This window comes from Microcaecilia unicolor, chromosome 3 (assembly GCF_901765095.1).
Source record: "Microcaecilia unicolor chromosome 3, aMicUni1.1, whole genome shotgun sequence".
NCBI lineage: Eukaryota > Metazoa > Chordata > Amphibia > Gymnophiona > Siphonopidae > Microcaecilia > Microcaecilia unicolor.
In genome coordinates, this window is record NC_044033.1 from 49,119,839 (window position 1) to 49,135,023 (window position 15,185).

The window sequence follows — 15,185 nt, forward strand, 5'->3', positions numbered from 1 at the left end:
TTCTGGCCCTCTAAAGAGAGGACGGGCTTCACATGGCTTTAAATGCATGAAGATCACTCAAGATGAGATTGTGCTCCAGGGTGATGGATGTAGGACCTTGGACACAAGTACATATGCATCTCCTATATTTCAAAGTCCATAGGAAGGATGGGCAAAAAAAAAAATAAAACCCAGAAAACTGATTTTGGAAAAAAAAGGAACCCTTATATACTTCCACAGATTAGGAAAGAGTTTCAAGTTTATGTAAAGGAAAGGTGGGAGAGAGAAAAAAAATAAGAAATTGCATTTTTATAGTAACAAACAAGGTTACAGGCACTGTTCCCTCTAAGCTGACCAGGAGTCCTCCACCTAGAATCCTGCCAGTGAGGGGTGCTATTTCACTATCACTTTTTCAATAATGAGGGACAGGCAGGCTCTACAGGATCCCAGGGAACCAGCCTGTCCCTAGTGATTGAAAACACAATATTGAAGCACCACCTCCACTGGCAGCAATGAGGTTGGAGGACTCCCGCTCAGTCTTTGAGAGAACAGTGATTACAGGGAAAATTGTATTGTTTCTAGCACCAAGTTCACCGCTTCCTTCAGTCCATCCAACCTGGCCAACAAAGTATTCAAGAGGCAAAAAAAAACAAATTTTTTGTAAATAAATGCATCTTCAGCCCACTTTTAAATTTTGAAAAAGTGGTCTCCATCCTGAAACATATAAGCAGATTATTCCATAAAGTAGGCCCTACTACACTGAAAATTGAATTCCGTATGAAATCCAACCTAGCAGATTCAGTGAGATGATTTAATAAATATGGAAGAAGTATGAGGAGTTAATAGACATGGGAGAAATAATGGTAACCCAAAGTATGGTATATTTTGAACTAAGGTCAAAATGTTAAATGGTATTCTTAATGAAACTGGTAACCAATGCCCATCTTCAGGGTGACATGATTAAACTTCTGATCTTATATAATTAGTTTCTGTGACGAAACAATGGGTTTCTGAGCCTATGAACTGTCTTGTTTTGCTGATGACATGTTCTTCTCCTGGTTGTTTTGCTGATGATATATGTTTCTCCTGGTTGGCCAGCATATGGTGATGGGTTTTTTTCTAAAGCTGTACCAGAAGTGACAGTTTTCTTTTTCCCACCTAACTGTGAGGTAATTAGTCAGTCTCTGTAAATGGCTATCACACTCCTCTACTGAAGTAGAGGGAGAAAGACCTCACTACTGAGATCCTGTGATAGGTTATATTCTGTAACTTGTGAGCAGCTATATTTCCTGTACTTCTCAGGCACTATTCAGGTAGTGATAAAATGTTTAGATAGTTTTGATTCATATAGTTTTGATCCATATTCAGTTACCTGTTATTATGTGCTGTTTTTGTTCTGTTTTATAGTTCATGTTCAATATTTTTAAGACTATAATCCTCTTTTAGTTTATTGCCTCTGCTTGTCTGGGCTGACTAAGAATCCTGGTGGTTTGTGTGTTGTGTCTGTGAATGCTTTCTAGGAACTGTGGGACCCTTGGGATTGTGGCCACAGTGTCCTAGAAATCACTGGGGAATAATTTGAGAACGGGAGACTCACCCAGAGGCGGTTGGGACCTAGTCGGTGGGAGGAGACTGCTAGTGTAGAGCACAAACGGCAGATGCAGGCGGATGCTAGCTGCGCTGGGACTAGACCCTCTAAGTGGCCATGAAGTAGCCCCAGGCATGTGGCTAGGCATTTCATGACAGTTTCATAGTCACATTCTGAACTAATTGTAAGCAACTGATTTCAGTAGTCCAAAATCCTGAAAATATGCATTTTAGTAGTCCAAATCATTTATTACCAATGCATGTTTTAGAAAAGTGGGGGCCTTCTTATCCAATAATCTCTTGGCGTCAGAACCATTTAGTGTTATCTAGGAACAGAACTTATAGGAATGCTTCTGACAGGCACAAGACAAAATATTTGCTATCTTGCCATCCTATTGATCTGTCATACCGACTTCTAACCCATGTGCCTCAGTTATACAATGCCACTGACATCTTTCTAATACAGAAATGGGGCCTCAAACTTGCAGCTGAAGTAATCAGCTGAATGCCACTGCTGCCAAACTTAAGGGTAACAGAGAAGCACCCATAAGTAGAGTCATACAACCTGGTAATAAAGGTCTCTAAACTGTTCTGAAAGAAAATGCCCAAGTCTCAGCTATCCATTATCATTTCTGTAGCTCTACTAGACGTATGCAGCACTGTACACATTATACTGCAGGCATTTTCCAAGTTTATTTTAAATTTACTATCCCATCCTATGGGAAACCTTCTGAGTGGATTACAATCTAATCACGGATTTAAAAAAAAAAGAAAGAAAGAAAACAAAACATAGATAAGAAAATAATATACCTTTTTTATTGGACTAACTTAATACATATTTTGATTAGCTTTCGAAGGTAACCCTTCTTCAGTTCAAAAATATGCTAAACGTTGACAAATATCAGAATATATAAGTGAAACACAAAAGCATTCCAATGACAGTCTCACAAGAAGAGGATGGGGTTATGGGTTAGGAATGCTTCTGTGTTTCACTTATATATTCACATATATTTGTCAACATTTGTTTCTGACCTGAAGAGTTACCTTCAAAAGCTAATCAAAAATGTATTACGTTAGTTCAACAAAAAAGGTACCATCTTATTTTCTTTTCTATGTTTTGTTTTATTTCTATTTATTACCTTTAAAAGCACACTAACAGTAGTAGCATCACTTCACCCAATCTAATCACAGAAAGGATTAAAAGCATTATGAAGACATGAGTACAGAAGGGTAGGTGGTGTGGAACTACAATATCAATAGGATAGTAGGTAGGGGGAAAAACAAAGGGGATGCAAATGCAACCAGGATACATCCCCAAAAGGCTTGCTGATGAGACTGGGGGGGGGGGGGGGGGGGGGGGGCAATTTAATAGAAAGCGTCTACGAATAGTTAAGTCTTTAAGATCAGCCTTAAATTTATCAAAGGAAGTCTGCAGCCGGAGGGAGGGTGGGAGGAAGTCTGCAGTCCCTTAACCAAGAACCCTGAACTGAGAAAACCGCTTGTCTTTGTATGTTCATACACTATTTCGAGGTAGCTGGGTACCACTACCTGATTTTGGTAAGCCAATCTGAGTGTTCTGGCTGGACTATAGGGAATAAGATGGTGTAAAAGATTTCACCAGGGCGGATCACATGATGCGGTGAGGAGCATCAGACGTGTGTGCCAGGAGCTGCTCAGGGGTTCCTCTCCTCAATCCTTTTACATCGGCGGATTAAATGTTTAAACTACACGCACTTTGGATATGTAAGGATTCTGCAAGTTATATGGACAAATTTTTGACTTTACCAAACCGTGATGGCGTCTAAATCAGCCAAGAAAGGGCCAGAACGTAATCGGCATGCCGAGGACAAGATGGCGGATGAGGTACAGGCCCCGCAGTTAACATGCACGGAGACAGTGATTGCTGAGCTTACTGCGTCTGTGGTACAGGAACTGGACTCGCGCCTCCAACAATTGTCTGAACAAATTGCGGGCATCTCGCAACTTACCTCTGACTTGGCTCGTAGAACGGGAGAGCTGGAGTGTAGATTATCAGATTTGGAAGACAGTGTGCAGGTCAGCAGCGCGGAGCTCACGCGGCTAACAGAGTTGGTCAGTTCTCAGCAGAATAAGCTCGAAGACTTGGAGAATCGTGCACATAGAGATAATTTACAGTTTGTGGGAATCCCGGAATCGGTACCAGAAAAGACCTTGTGTCAAGAGTTGGAACGATGGCTCGGCCCTTTGTCGACCCCAGCGGACGTGCCGGCATTAGTGCATCTGGAAAGGGCATACCGACTGGGATCTAAGCAGACAGGGGAGCAGAGGCCTAGAGTTGTTATCGCCAAGTTTTGTAACTTGGCGCAGAAGGACTTTCTTCAATACTATCGCTCGCACAGGGAAGAGGTGCGCTATGATGGCACGCAAGTCCGGGTATTCCAGGATTACTCTGCTGCTCTCAGCATGACGCAGGTTGTTTTCTCCAGTGTGTGCACGACTGGTGGAGAAGAATTGTAAGTTTCAGCTGAGATATCCTGCAGTTTTGAGAATCTGTGACAAAGAACATTGGCGCTCATATGACTGCCCAGAAAGCGCATCCAACTGGTTAAATGGGCTGCCTTGAGCTAGTCTTAAATAGGCCATAGTGCTGGAGAAATACTACAGTTATTTGATGGCCTTGTTTGGTCGCTTAAGAAACATTTCTGACTCTTGGAATGGAGCCATATACCCCCTGGCTGCTCAGCCTGCGCTTAGTGTTGGAACAAAATGGCGGGGGTAGTAATAGATATGTGTGTGGAATGTGTGTATAGCATATGGTGTACATGCACGCGGGAGTTGTGTGTGGTTTCCTGCGTGTGATTTCCTGCACGCGGGAATTGCGTGTATGAAAGTGGAAGAAAGAGGAACGAAGGAGAGGAGAGCTTTGGGAGTGCACTGTGAATGGGACGCCTTACAAAATGTTTGTTGCTCGTGAGGCATTCACGTGTCATATAAGAGAGCCACGACTATTAATGTCTGGTGCTGATATAAGACGGGAGGGGTCAGCAACTGAAAGTGTGTGTGTGTATGGTGCGTCATATAAGGTGTGCGTGTGTGTGAAGGTTAGAGACTGATTACTCATTTGAGTCTACTGTTGCTGTATGACTTTTCTTACGAGGGGGTGGGACTCCCCCATGCATCGTATGTGATCACCTGAGCCTTCACTGGGTAATGGGGAGGGCCGGGTTAAGACATTGGGGGAGGGGCGGGGGAGATGAGGGCAAGAAGGAGGGTTTTGTTGGGATGGGGATTAGAGGGAGGGTGGAGGGTGGGGGGGAGGGGGGAAGTTACAAGTTGGGAAGTCCGTGCTGTGGATGTTGGTGTTGGTTGTGGGAGCTGTCATGCCATACATAGGCGTCAATCTGCTGGTCAGGGTCCCATACACGACGGGACTTCACGGGTGTACCTGGATTCCTGGGTGAAGGCTGGGCGCCCGGGAGTTTTTTGGGCTTTAAGTTTTGTGGCATATATTGCATTCTGGGGTTGGGATCCTGGATAAGTTGCCAGTTCCGAGATTAATCTCTTGGAATGTATCGGATATCACCTCTCCTGTCAAAAGGACAAAAATTCTGTCCGCACTACAACATCACAAGGTATCTCTTGCATGCCTTCAAGAAACCAAACTGTCTGATGCAGAACACTTAAAGTTAAGACAGCGGTGGGTGGGGGACTGCTTTTTTGCTTTAGCACAGGATAGGAAGGGGGGAGTAGCGGCCCTCATTCATAAAAATCTGTAATGTAAAGCCTGGGTGATAGAACGGGACGGGAATGGATGTTACATTCTTTTGCACCTGAATATCATGGGTCAGGAAGTTTTTCTCCTTAATATCTATGGGCCCAATGTGTATGACCATTCTTTCTTCCAGCATTTGGTGCGTTTGGGTATTCAGCAATCTACCGCTCCTTGGGTCATTTTGGGAGACTTTAATCAAGTGATGGATGGGCAGCAAGATCGGTCCGTCCCAGGTGCAGGAGTGGCGATGGGCGGGGGGAGAGGCTTGCCATATCTTTGTAAGGCCTTGAACTTGGTAGACCCATGGCGGTTGATTAATCCTAGTGTACGTGATTATACCCATTTGTCACGAGCTCATGGTACTTGGTCGCGTCTGAACAACATCCTAATAGACGCCACTCTTTTCCCGCTGGTTATGCATGCTGAGATCGGACCCATAGAGGAATCTGATCATACTTTAATTTGGGTGGACATGGATTTGGGTGCTTCACGACTTCGACCACTTCTGATGTAAATATTCCTGAAAGTTCACATCCTCTGCTAAATGCGAGAGAAACCTCCACTGATTCTGACGAAGTTTGAAGAAGCTAATGCATGTCATGAACCGGAGGCACAATTATATTGGGAAATATCAAAGGTAGTCTTGAGGGATAACATCATCGCATATATGTGTGCCCATGCTCAGCGGATAGCTCAAGGTATAATTTAGTTGGAACGTAAATATCAGGTGGCAAAGCGAGCGCACTTGGTGGCACCGTCTTCACTGACTAGAGAGGCGATGTTGTCGACTTTGGCAGCCTTAAATTCCATGATTCACAAATGTACCAAAAAGCAACGTTTTCACCGTTCCTTTTCATTTCATAGGTTTGGTAATAAATCCGGCAGGTTGTTGGCCAGGGTCACCAAGACTTGGGGGGTAACAGATTTATTCTGTCCCTGATAGCACCAGATGGTACGAGGGAGAGTCATTCATCAGGAATTGCTCAGATCTTATATGATTACTACGCGTCCTTGTATGCTGCTTCAGAGACTCATCCTGGGCCTTCTGTGGTTGACTATTTGGAGGATTCTGGCATGCCACACCTTTCACCGGAGGCCTTGTCTCAGCTGAATGCCCCCTTGAGCGCTAAGGAGATCCAGAGTGTGGTTAAATCCCTTAAGCGGGGCACTGCTCCGGGTCCGGATGGGTATGCGACGGAATACTACCAGGTCATGTTTCCACAAATTTGTGGCCCACCGACGGCATTTTTCGAAGCCTCGCTTTCCATGGGCTCTTTTCCTAGACACTCTAATGAGGCCTTGATTAATACCCAAGCCAGGCAGGTCGCCAGATCATCCAGGTTCATTTAGGCCGATCTCACTTATTAATGTGGACTTAAAGATTTTGTCAAGGGTCTTAGCAGATCGTCTTGCTCCGCACGTTCCATCTTTGGTGGGAGAGGGACAAGTGGTGTTTGTGCTTGGCCGTCACTCCTCCATTAATGTGCGCAAGGTTTGTTTAGCAATTGCACACAGTCATTTCACTAAGGAGCCACTGCTTCTGGTCAGTCTAGACGCAGAGAAGGACCTTGATAAAGTACGTTGAGATTATTTATTTTCGGTATTGAAGTACGTGGGATTTGCAGGTCGGTTTCTACAAGCAATCGCTGCGCTCTATTCCCAGCCAAGGGCGTCACTAGTGGTAAATGGACTGTGCTCTTCTTAATTTTCAGTGTCTTGTGGAACGCGGCAGGGGTGTCCTTTGCCCCCATTGTTATTTCTTCTCTATTTAGAGCCCCTGTTGCATACCATTCAAATAGATTCTGAAATTTCAGGTATTGCTCTGCCCTCGCTCTCGGTCAAGATGTTAGCATTTGCAGACAATATATTAGTGAGGCCTCAGCAATCTCTACCCAATTTACTCAATGCAATCAAGAATTTAGTTATTTTTCTGGTTTTACTTTAAATTTACAGAAATCAGTAGCCTTCCCGATTCAGGCTAAGATTCGGGAGAGTTTCCCCTTTCTTGGACTTCTGGACCCCTGAAATATTTGGGGGTCCTGATTCCTGCCGACTTGTCACTCCTTTAAGAACTGAATTTGGACCCCTTACGCTCCAGTACTAGACAAACATTGCAGATTTGGCAGTCGCTATCATTATCTATTATGGGCAGAATAGCTCTTTACAATATGATGTTGGTACCTAAGTGGATGTATGGTTTGCAGATGCTGTCTATATTCCTTAATCATAGAGATGAGCGGCTAGTGACTCGCCTGCTTACGCATTACATTTAGCAGGGCAAGAGACCCAGGGCAGCGGCTTTGCAACTTTTTCTTCCCCGGACACTAGGAGGTTTGGAGTTGTTGAATATTAACTTGTCAGTGGCGAGCAATATGCGCCATCTCAATGATTGGTTTCGGAATACAAATTACTTCTTGTGTACCATGGTAGAAACGGGATTGTTTGCTCTGAGCCATTTTAGTGCCTGGTTACATGCATCGCCAAAAAGGCTACGCATGCCAGCAGCATTTGCACCTTTATTGTTACCTCTAAGGAGGACTTGGCAGTGGATGTGTCACTTTTATGGCCTTTCAGCAGTGTCCTCTCTCTTATTGCCTTTGCGAGGCAATGTAGACTTTCCACCAGGTTCTACCTCTCCAAACTTTACCATCTGGGCGTCAAAGGGGATACGTTACCTACACCAGTTACACACAGAGGATGGTACTCTTAAGTCTCTGGAAGATTTGCAACTAGAGTATGGGTTGGAGGGGAGGGATTTCTTTTCTTTGTTTCAGCTGCGCCATTACATCAGGTCTCTCCCCCCCCTGCTTTTCTAACGCCAGTGACATGGGAAAAGCTTCTCACTATTCTAGGGCTGGATGCTCAATTGTCAGTCCTCCTCAAATATTACCACTTTGGCCTTCGGGAACAATTGGGGGAATACGATTATGAAAAATTAGCAAATCAATGGAATAGAGAATTGTCAGTGGGTCTCCAGGGAGATAAGTTGAAGACATGTCTTTTGGGCATTCAAAAGTTAACAGAAAATGTGACGTTGAGAGAGACCCTTTACAAGTTTTTAATGCAGATGTATATATCACCACATAGGGCTTTTAGGGCAACTATGAGAGAGGACGATAGATGTGCTAAATGCGCTTGTTCTCCTGCAGATTTGGGACATATGTTTTGAACTTGCCCATCTATTACAGAGTTTTGGAGACATGTCTCAACACCTATGGGGGGGGGGGGGTCATTTGGCATCCGAGTCCGTCCCAACTGTTTGATATCTTCCGGATTTCCCCGTCTTTGCCCAAAGGATTGAGGCCATTCTTAAAAAGGGCGGTTCTTATTGGTAAGAAGGCTATTCTTCAACATTGGATAACCGCAGAGCCGCCAACTTTGCAACAATGGCGATCCAAGATGATTTTTCTCTGCATGTTAGAACGCAGAGGTGTGGGGGATTTATCCTCCTCTCAGGGAGATTATTTTTGCAGGACCTGGTCCCCGTTTTGGGATTCCCTGACAGCAGTAGCACGCAGCAGAATCTTGAATTCCTAGACTGTATGGCATGGAATGGGTGTGGGTAGGGGGGCAGGTGGGAGGGAGTGGGGGGTAGGGTGTTGTTTATTCTATAAAAGGTTGAATTATTGTATTAGTGGCATGTAGTTAATAAGGCTTTGTCCTATAGATGTTGTTGGCAAATTCATCATGTGCAACAAGTTTCATGTAGTCTTGATGTAAGAGCTGTTGGTTATGCCTGAACAAAATGTTGTATTTGTTGGTATTATTGGCCAAAGGTTACTTTGCAGATAACAATAAAAAGATTGAAACAAAGATTTCACCGGAAGACAGGACTTTGAAAACTAGCAGTATAACCTTATAAGCTATACGACGGGCAACTGGTAACCAATAGGCATCCTTCAAATGAGGAGTAAAATGGTCATATTTTCGAGTGTTGGAGACAAGTCAGATTGCAGTATTTTGAATAATTTGTAAGCAATGAAGTTCTTTAGCCCTAAGTCATTCGTAAAGAAAATTACAGTAATCTAATTGTGTGATAAGCAGAGAGAGAACTAATACATTAAGTGCTGAAGTGAATGAAGGTTGTAGAAAGAACGCCAGACTGCATGAGAAATTAGGGATTTAAAAGAAAGTCTGGAATCTAAAAGAACTTTCCCTGTCCCAGTGGGCTCACAATCTAAGGCGCTTTTTTTTTGTACCCGGGGCAATGGAGGATTAGGTGACTTGCCCCAGAGTCACAAGGAGCTGAAGTGGGAACTGAAGTCAGTTCCCCAGGATCTCAGTTCACTGCACTAACCATTAGGCTACTCCTCCACAAAGCAAGGTTGGAGCCAAATTAGATGAATCAACCTGCTTGAGAAAAAGGAATGGGATGCCCACTCAAATACTCATAGTAGTGCCCAGGACTTTTCCAGAAGGCAGTTACCCCTAGACTGCTGCTCTGTGAGGGAACTCTCAGAAGTTTTGGTTATAATTCCTTTACGTCTGCTAGCACTGCCAGCTGGGCCAATGATGCATCTAACAAAAGGATTTCCTTAGCATCACTTACCTCCACTATGTAAGATTCATCCAGCATGGGTCTAACTGGGAGCTCTGTTCCCAAGCAGTAAGGTTAAGACATTCAACCACTGCAGTGTTTTTTTTGTTTTTTTGGGGGGGGTGGGGTTGGGTCCCTTCTGGTAGAACAGGGTCTGTTAAGTATGCTCTTTTTCCATGGCAACCCTCTGCTTCTGTCTTCTTTGGCTTTGCAAGAGAACCCTTTCACTGGGAAGCCATTCTTGTTAAAGTTATCGGGACAAACAAATGAGAAAGAAATAGCTTAGAATAATGAATTGTCTGCAATGGCAGCCACAAACAATCAATACTATGGGTGCAGCAATCAAGAGGATTTGAGAGGGATGTTTGGAGCTGAAGCATGAGCTCACAACCAGATACAGAGTTAGGGGAAAACGTTTGAAGCACCAGGTAGGGAAGGCAGCAGAGTGGAAAAACCAAACAAGCTCCCCTACATAGCAGTCCATGCACTGGTGGGAATGGCCACCATGTTGGATTTGTCATGCAGTCCCTGTGGTTGCCCTGTCTGCTTCTCCTGGTCATCCTCCTCCTCTTCCTTCTCTGTGTTTGATCACTTGAGAGGGAAGATCTAAGGAGCCTCGGTGATTGCTTCTTTCACCTTCCTGGGGCCTTCTTACTGGAATTTGTGCTAATTATGCACCAGACCTTCTGTGAAATACAGGTGCAGAGTGGGTAAGGCAGAGCTGCTAGTCCTTGCACAAAGGCTGTCCTAAGTTTATCCGGGTTACTGTTGTCCTATAATATTTTAGCTATAAAGTTCTACTTCAGGTATGCTGCACTATTTCCTATCCCCCATCTTTCTTTACTGTCAGCCACATGAAGGAATTTCTGGCTGGTCACAAACTCTGATGGTGCCTCCCGTTGCTAGGGCAACTCAGCTACTTGGTATAACTTGTTACAAATGTAATTTACTGAGAAGAGGTATGGCAAGGACACTAATTGCAAGCCTCCAGCACATATGAAAGACCCAATTACAAGTCTCCAGGATAGAGGCGAGGTGGATGCTCACCACAGCCTATAAAACCATGCTGAAAAGAAACTCTGAAAAACTAGGCATGCTTGGAAAGAGTTTCAGATCTGTCCAATGGCCTATTTTTTCCCGAAGGGGGTGCTCTCCCCCCTTCATAGAAACTAATTCTCTATATCTAAGAATCTTTCATTCATTCTTTTTTCCTTTCTTTTCTTTCTCTCTGTTTTGTGACCTTTATATGAGGAATAAACTTTTCTTCCTCCTTTTTCTCTTCTTTATATAATTAGTCTGATTACTTATAATTACCAGAGGTACTGATATTAGATTCTGTAAGTGTGTTATTATTTTTCCATAACTTGAAACTAATATCTGATGCTGTGCTGGTGAGTAAGAATAAAAGACTTTTCTCTGATTCCTGCCCAATTTTTCTAAAATATTTTGTAATATTTTGTAGGATGTTTAGAGAATAGCAAACAAATGCGCAGCCTAGTACACTGTCCAGATAGCAATCTCAAGGTAACTGCTATTTGGACAATAGTGCAGATCGCTATCCAGATAGTGTAACTGAATATCCAGATTTAATTCAGCTATGGTGGCCAGCATTTAAAAAAATTGCTGACCAGTCTGGGTAAATACTGATCTTTATGAATCTAAGATACAAACCTGGACAGAGCTTTCTTACTAAAATCTGGTTTTTTGAAATAAATTAATAAATTTAGTGAACAGGAAAACAGCATTAAACAGAATTGATTAGCACAAGTTACATTACTGTCCAATACCTGGTGGGTAGGAGTGATCACCATTAACTATCCATTCCAGTAAAGCTTCTATCAATTCCAGGTTAATTTTGTCCATGTTCATCATACTCATTGTTTTTATCACAGACTTGTTACATTCTGGGGGAAATAAGAAATGAGCAGTCAAATACAAGATTTCCAGAACCTCGAGACTTCAGCTTATTTTTAAGAATGTCTTGATTTACTATGATATAATATTATGAAAAACACTGAAGACTTCAGAGTTTCTTATTATATTGCATCACAATAGGCTATTTTCTTATCATATAGATGATATAATTGATAAAAGAATTTTAGATTTTAATTTGATGTTGAAGGTCTATTCTTGAGAAATCTGATCTGAATCAACTCATTAAAAAAAGGTCATAGTTTAGGTTTATTAATGGTCTGAGAGGATTTTGGTCGGTCTTATTAATTGAATATCATCTTTCATCTTTACTTTGGACAGATCATAAATTGTTGAAATTTGGTTTACAGGGTTGTTTTGGTAGGTTGAAGGAGGAGGAAAGACAAGGAGAGTTAATGCAGAGAGGATTTATAGACAATGTACTGTTTTATGAAAATAAAACAAAAAGGCAGACCTTGTAAAAGAATACAGTCTTTATTATTGAATTAAAGCTCTCAGAGGTTCAACATAAAATGCCAGATATGGCCTTGTTTTGCCAGAATGACCGGCTGCATCCCCTTGATGCAGCTGGTCATTCTGGCAAAACAAGGCCAAATCTGTCTGGGATTCACAAAAACTTTGTGAATGATCCCAGAGCATTGTTTGCTATGTTTTTCACAGCTGCATCAGCCAGGCAAGATTTTGAGGTGTAACATCAGCTGGTTACTTACTGGCCGACGCAGCCGGTCATTCTGGGAAAACATGGCCATACATACATTAAAATGCTCTTAGGTGTCAATAATATTAACTTCTAATTCTGTTCTAATAGAATTATCTTATTGGCATTATTATATGTGCTCTATTTATTATTGTCTAACTTTTGATTGCTTTTTATTGTAATTGTATATGCATTTTAGGAGTAGTTCACTGCTGCAGGAAATTTCTAACCAGGATGGCAGTACAAAAAAGTGAAGGTATTTACCTGTAGCTGGTGTTCTCAGAGGACAGTAGGCTTTATATTCCAACAAGAGGGTGACACCGACCCGTGACGCCCGGTCCGGAACTTATAACAAGTATAAGTAGAGCTTTGTGGAGCACGAGACACACTCCACTGTACATGTGCGAGTGCCTTCCTAACCGCCACAAGAATGCGGTCTCTTCAGTTTAATACTACAGCAAAAATAAAGTAAAAATAATAGAGGAGACAACTCCAAGGGGAGGTGGGAGGGATTGCGAGAATATAAAACCTGCTGTCCTCGGAGAACACCTACTACAAGTAAGTACCTTTGCTTTCTCCAAGGACAAGCAGGCTTATCTATTCTCACAAGGGGGGAATCCCTAGCAACCAGGCTAACAAAAAACAACAAACACTGGTCAACTGGGCCTTGTAATGGCGAGGACACAACATAGATTAACATGAAACTATATATACCTGAGTGAAAGTGCAGCCTGAAACTGAATAAAATGGGCTTGGAGGGTGGAGTTGGATTCTAGACCCCAAACAGATTCTGCAATACTGTCTGCCCGAACCGACTGTCACGTTGAGAATCCTGCTCAAGGCAGTAGTGTGATGTACATGTTTGACTGAAAAGCATGTCGCAGCTTTGCAAATTTCTTCAATGGAAGCTGACCGAAAGTGGGCTACCGACACGGCCATGGATCTGACATTATGAGCTGTGACATGACCATCTAATGGCCAGTCCAGCCTGGGCATAAGTGAAGCAAAAGCAATCTGCCAGCCAAATAGAAATGGTGCGTTTACCAGTGGCAACCCCCATCCTGTTGGGATCAAAAGAAACAAAAAGGCCAGTGCTCTCTTGCAATTCAAGATATGAAAGCTGCTTTGCCAGGATAGGCATGAGGTTGGGGACTGAAAACCACGATGCAGCTTTGCAAATTTCTACAATAGAGGCTGACCTCAAATGGGCTACCGACATGGCCATGGCTCTGACACTGTGAGCCATGACATGACCATCTAAGGGCCAACCCAGCCAGGGCATAAGTGAAGGAAATGCATTTTCCTATGGTGACCCCATCCTGTTGGAATCAAAAGAAACAAAAATTTAGGGTGCTTGTGGGGCCTGATCCATTTCATGTAGTAGGCCAATGCTCTCTTGCAATCCAAAGTATGCAAGCTGCTTTTCCAAGGATAGGCATGAGTTCAGGGAAAGAATGTTGGCAAGACAATCGACTGGTTCAGATGGAATTCCAATACCACCTTCGGCAGGAACTTAGGGTAAGTGCGGAGGACTGCTCTGTTGTGATGAAACTTAGTATAAGGTGCATCAACCACTAAGGCCTGATGATAAGCACTAATTGAACTAAGGTGTCAGGGGCTCTTATGTCGGGAGCTTATTTTGTTTGGAGCTTTTTTGTCGGGGCTATTTTGTCTGGGCTATTTTGACCGGGTACCCAGAAATTTTTGAGGCTGAGGAATTTGGAATGGAAGTCCCAGAGTCAAATTGGATCAAATGGTCCACCACTGAAGGAAGCTTACAAGCTCTGGGGACACTTGGATGACATCTTCTAGATTCCCTGTGGCATGATACCACTGAGAAGTCAGGGTCCATTGAGCTGATCTCGTGTGAAGACATGTCATGGGTCTAAGTCACACTGTGGAAGCCATGTGGCCCAACAATCTCAACATCTGCCGAGCTGTGACCTGCGGAGAGGCTCAAACCTTGGGAGCGAGCGCAACAAGAGAGTGTCCACTCTCATGTCCAGAAGGTAGGCTCAAACCTTCTGTGTATCGAGCAGGGCTCCTATGGACTCCAATCGCTGGACAGGGTGAAGTTGGAACGGGGTAGTTTAAAACAAACCCTATTAGCTTCAGCACCCGAATAATCATCCACATGGACTCCTGAGCATCAGCCAAAGTGATGGTCTTTACCAGGCAATCATCAATATATGGGAATACATGGACTCCCAGTCTGTGTAGCAATGCTGCAACTACTGCTAGACATTTGGTGAAGATCCTGGGAGCTGATGCGAGGGTAAAAAACAACATGCGGTACTGAAAGTGATGTGTTCCCAGCCGAGATTGAAGATACTTCCAACCCACCGGAAGTATCAGGATGCGAGTATATGCATCTTTTAAGTCCAGAGAGCATAGCCAATTGTTTTCCTGAATGATTGGGGGAAGAGTGCCCAGGGAAACCATCCTGAACTTTTCTTGGACTAGGAATTTGTTCAGGGCCCTTAGGTCTAGGATGGGACGCATCCTCCCTGTTTTCTTTTGCACAAGGAAGTACCTGGAATAGAATCCCCATCCTTCCTCCCCTGGTGGAATGGGCTTGACCGCGTGGGCCTTCAGAAGGCTTCTTGGGTGCCGAATCCTTCAACACCCCAGAGCTCCCGACACCATGCGTCGAGGGCGACTACTGATAATGCTTCTTGGCCTTCTCCCGAAGCGCGTCACAG

At 43.6% G+C, this 15,185-nt stretch overlaps 1 protein-coding gene across 1 annotated transcript in view; it reads right to left on the reverse strand.

Moving 5' to 3' along the window:
* Nucleotides 1-15,185, reverse strand: part of DHX57 (DExH-box helicase 57) — a 179,218-nt gene that overhangs the window by 79,309 nt on the left and 84,724 nt on the right. The window contains exon 12 of the mRNA XM_030195898.1: nt 11,642-11,758. Within this exon, the coding sequence (XP_030051758.1) occupies nt 11,642-11,758 (117 nt within the window). The remainder of the gene's footprint in view (nt 1-11,641; nt 11,759-15,185) is intronic.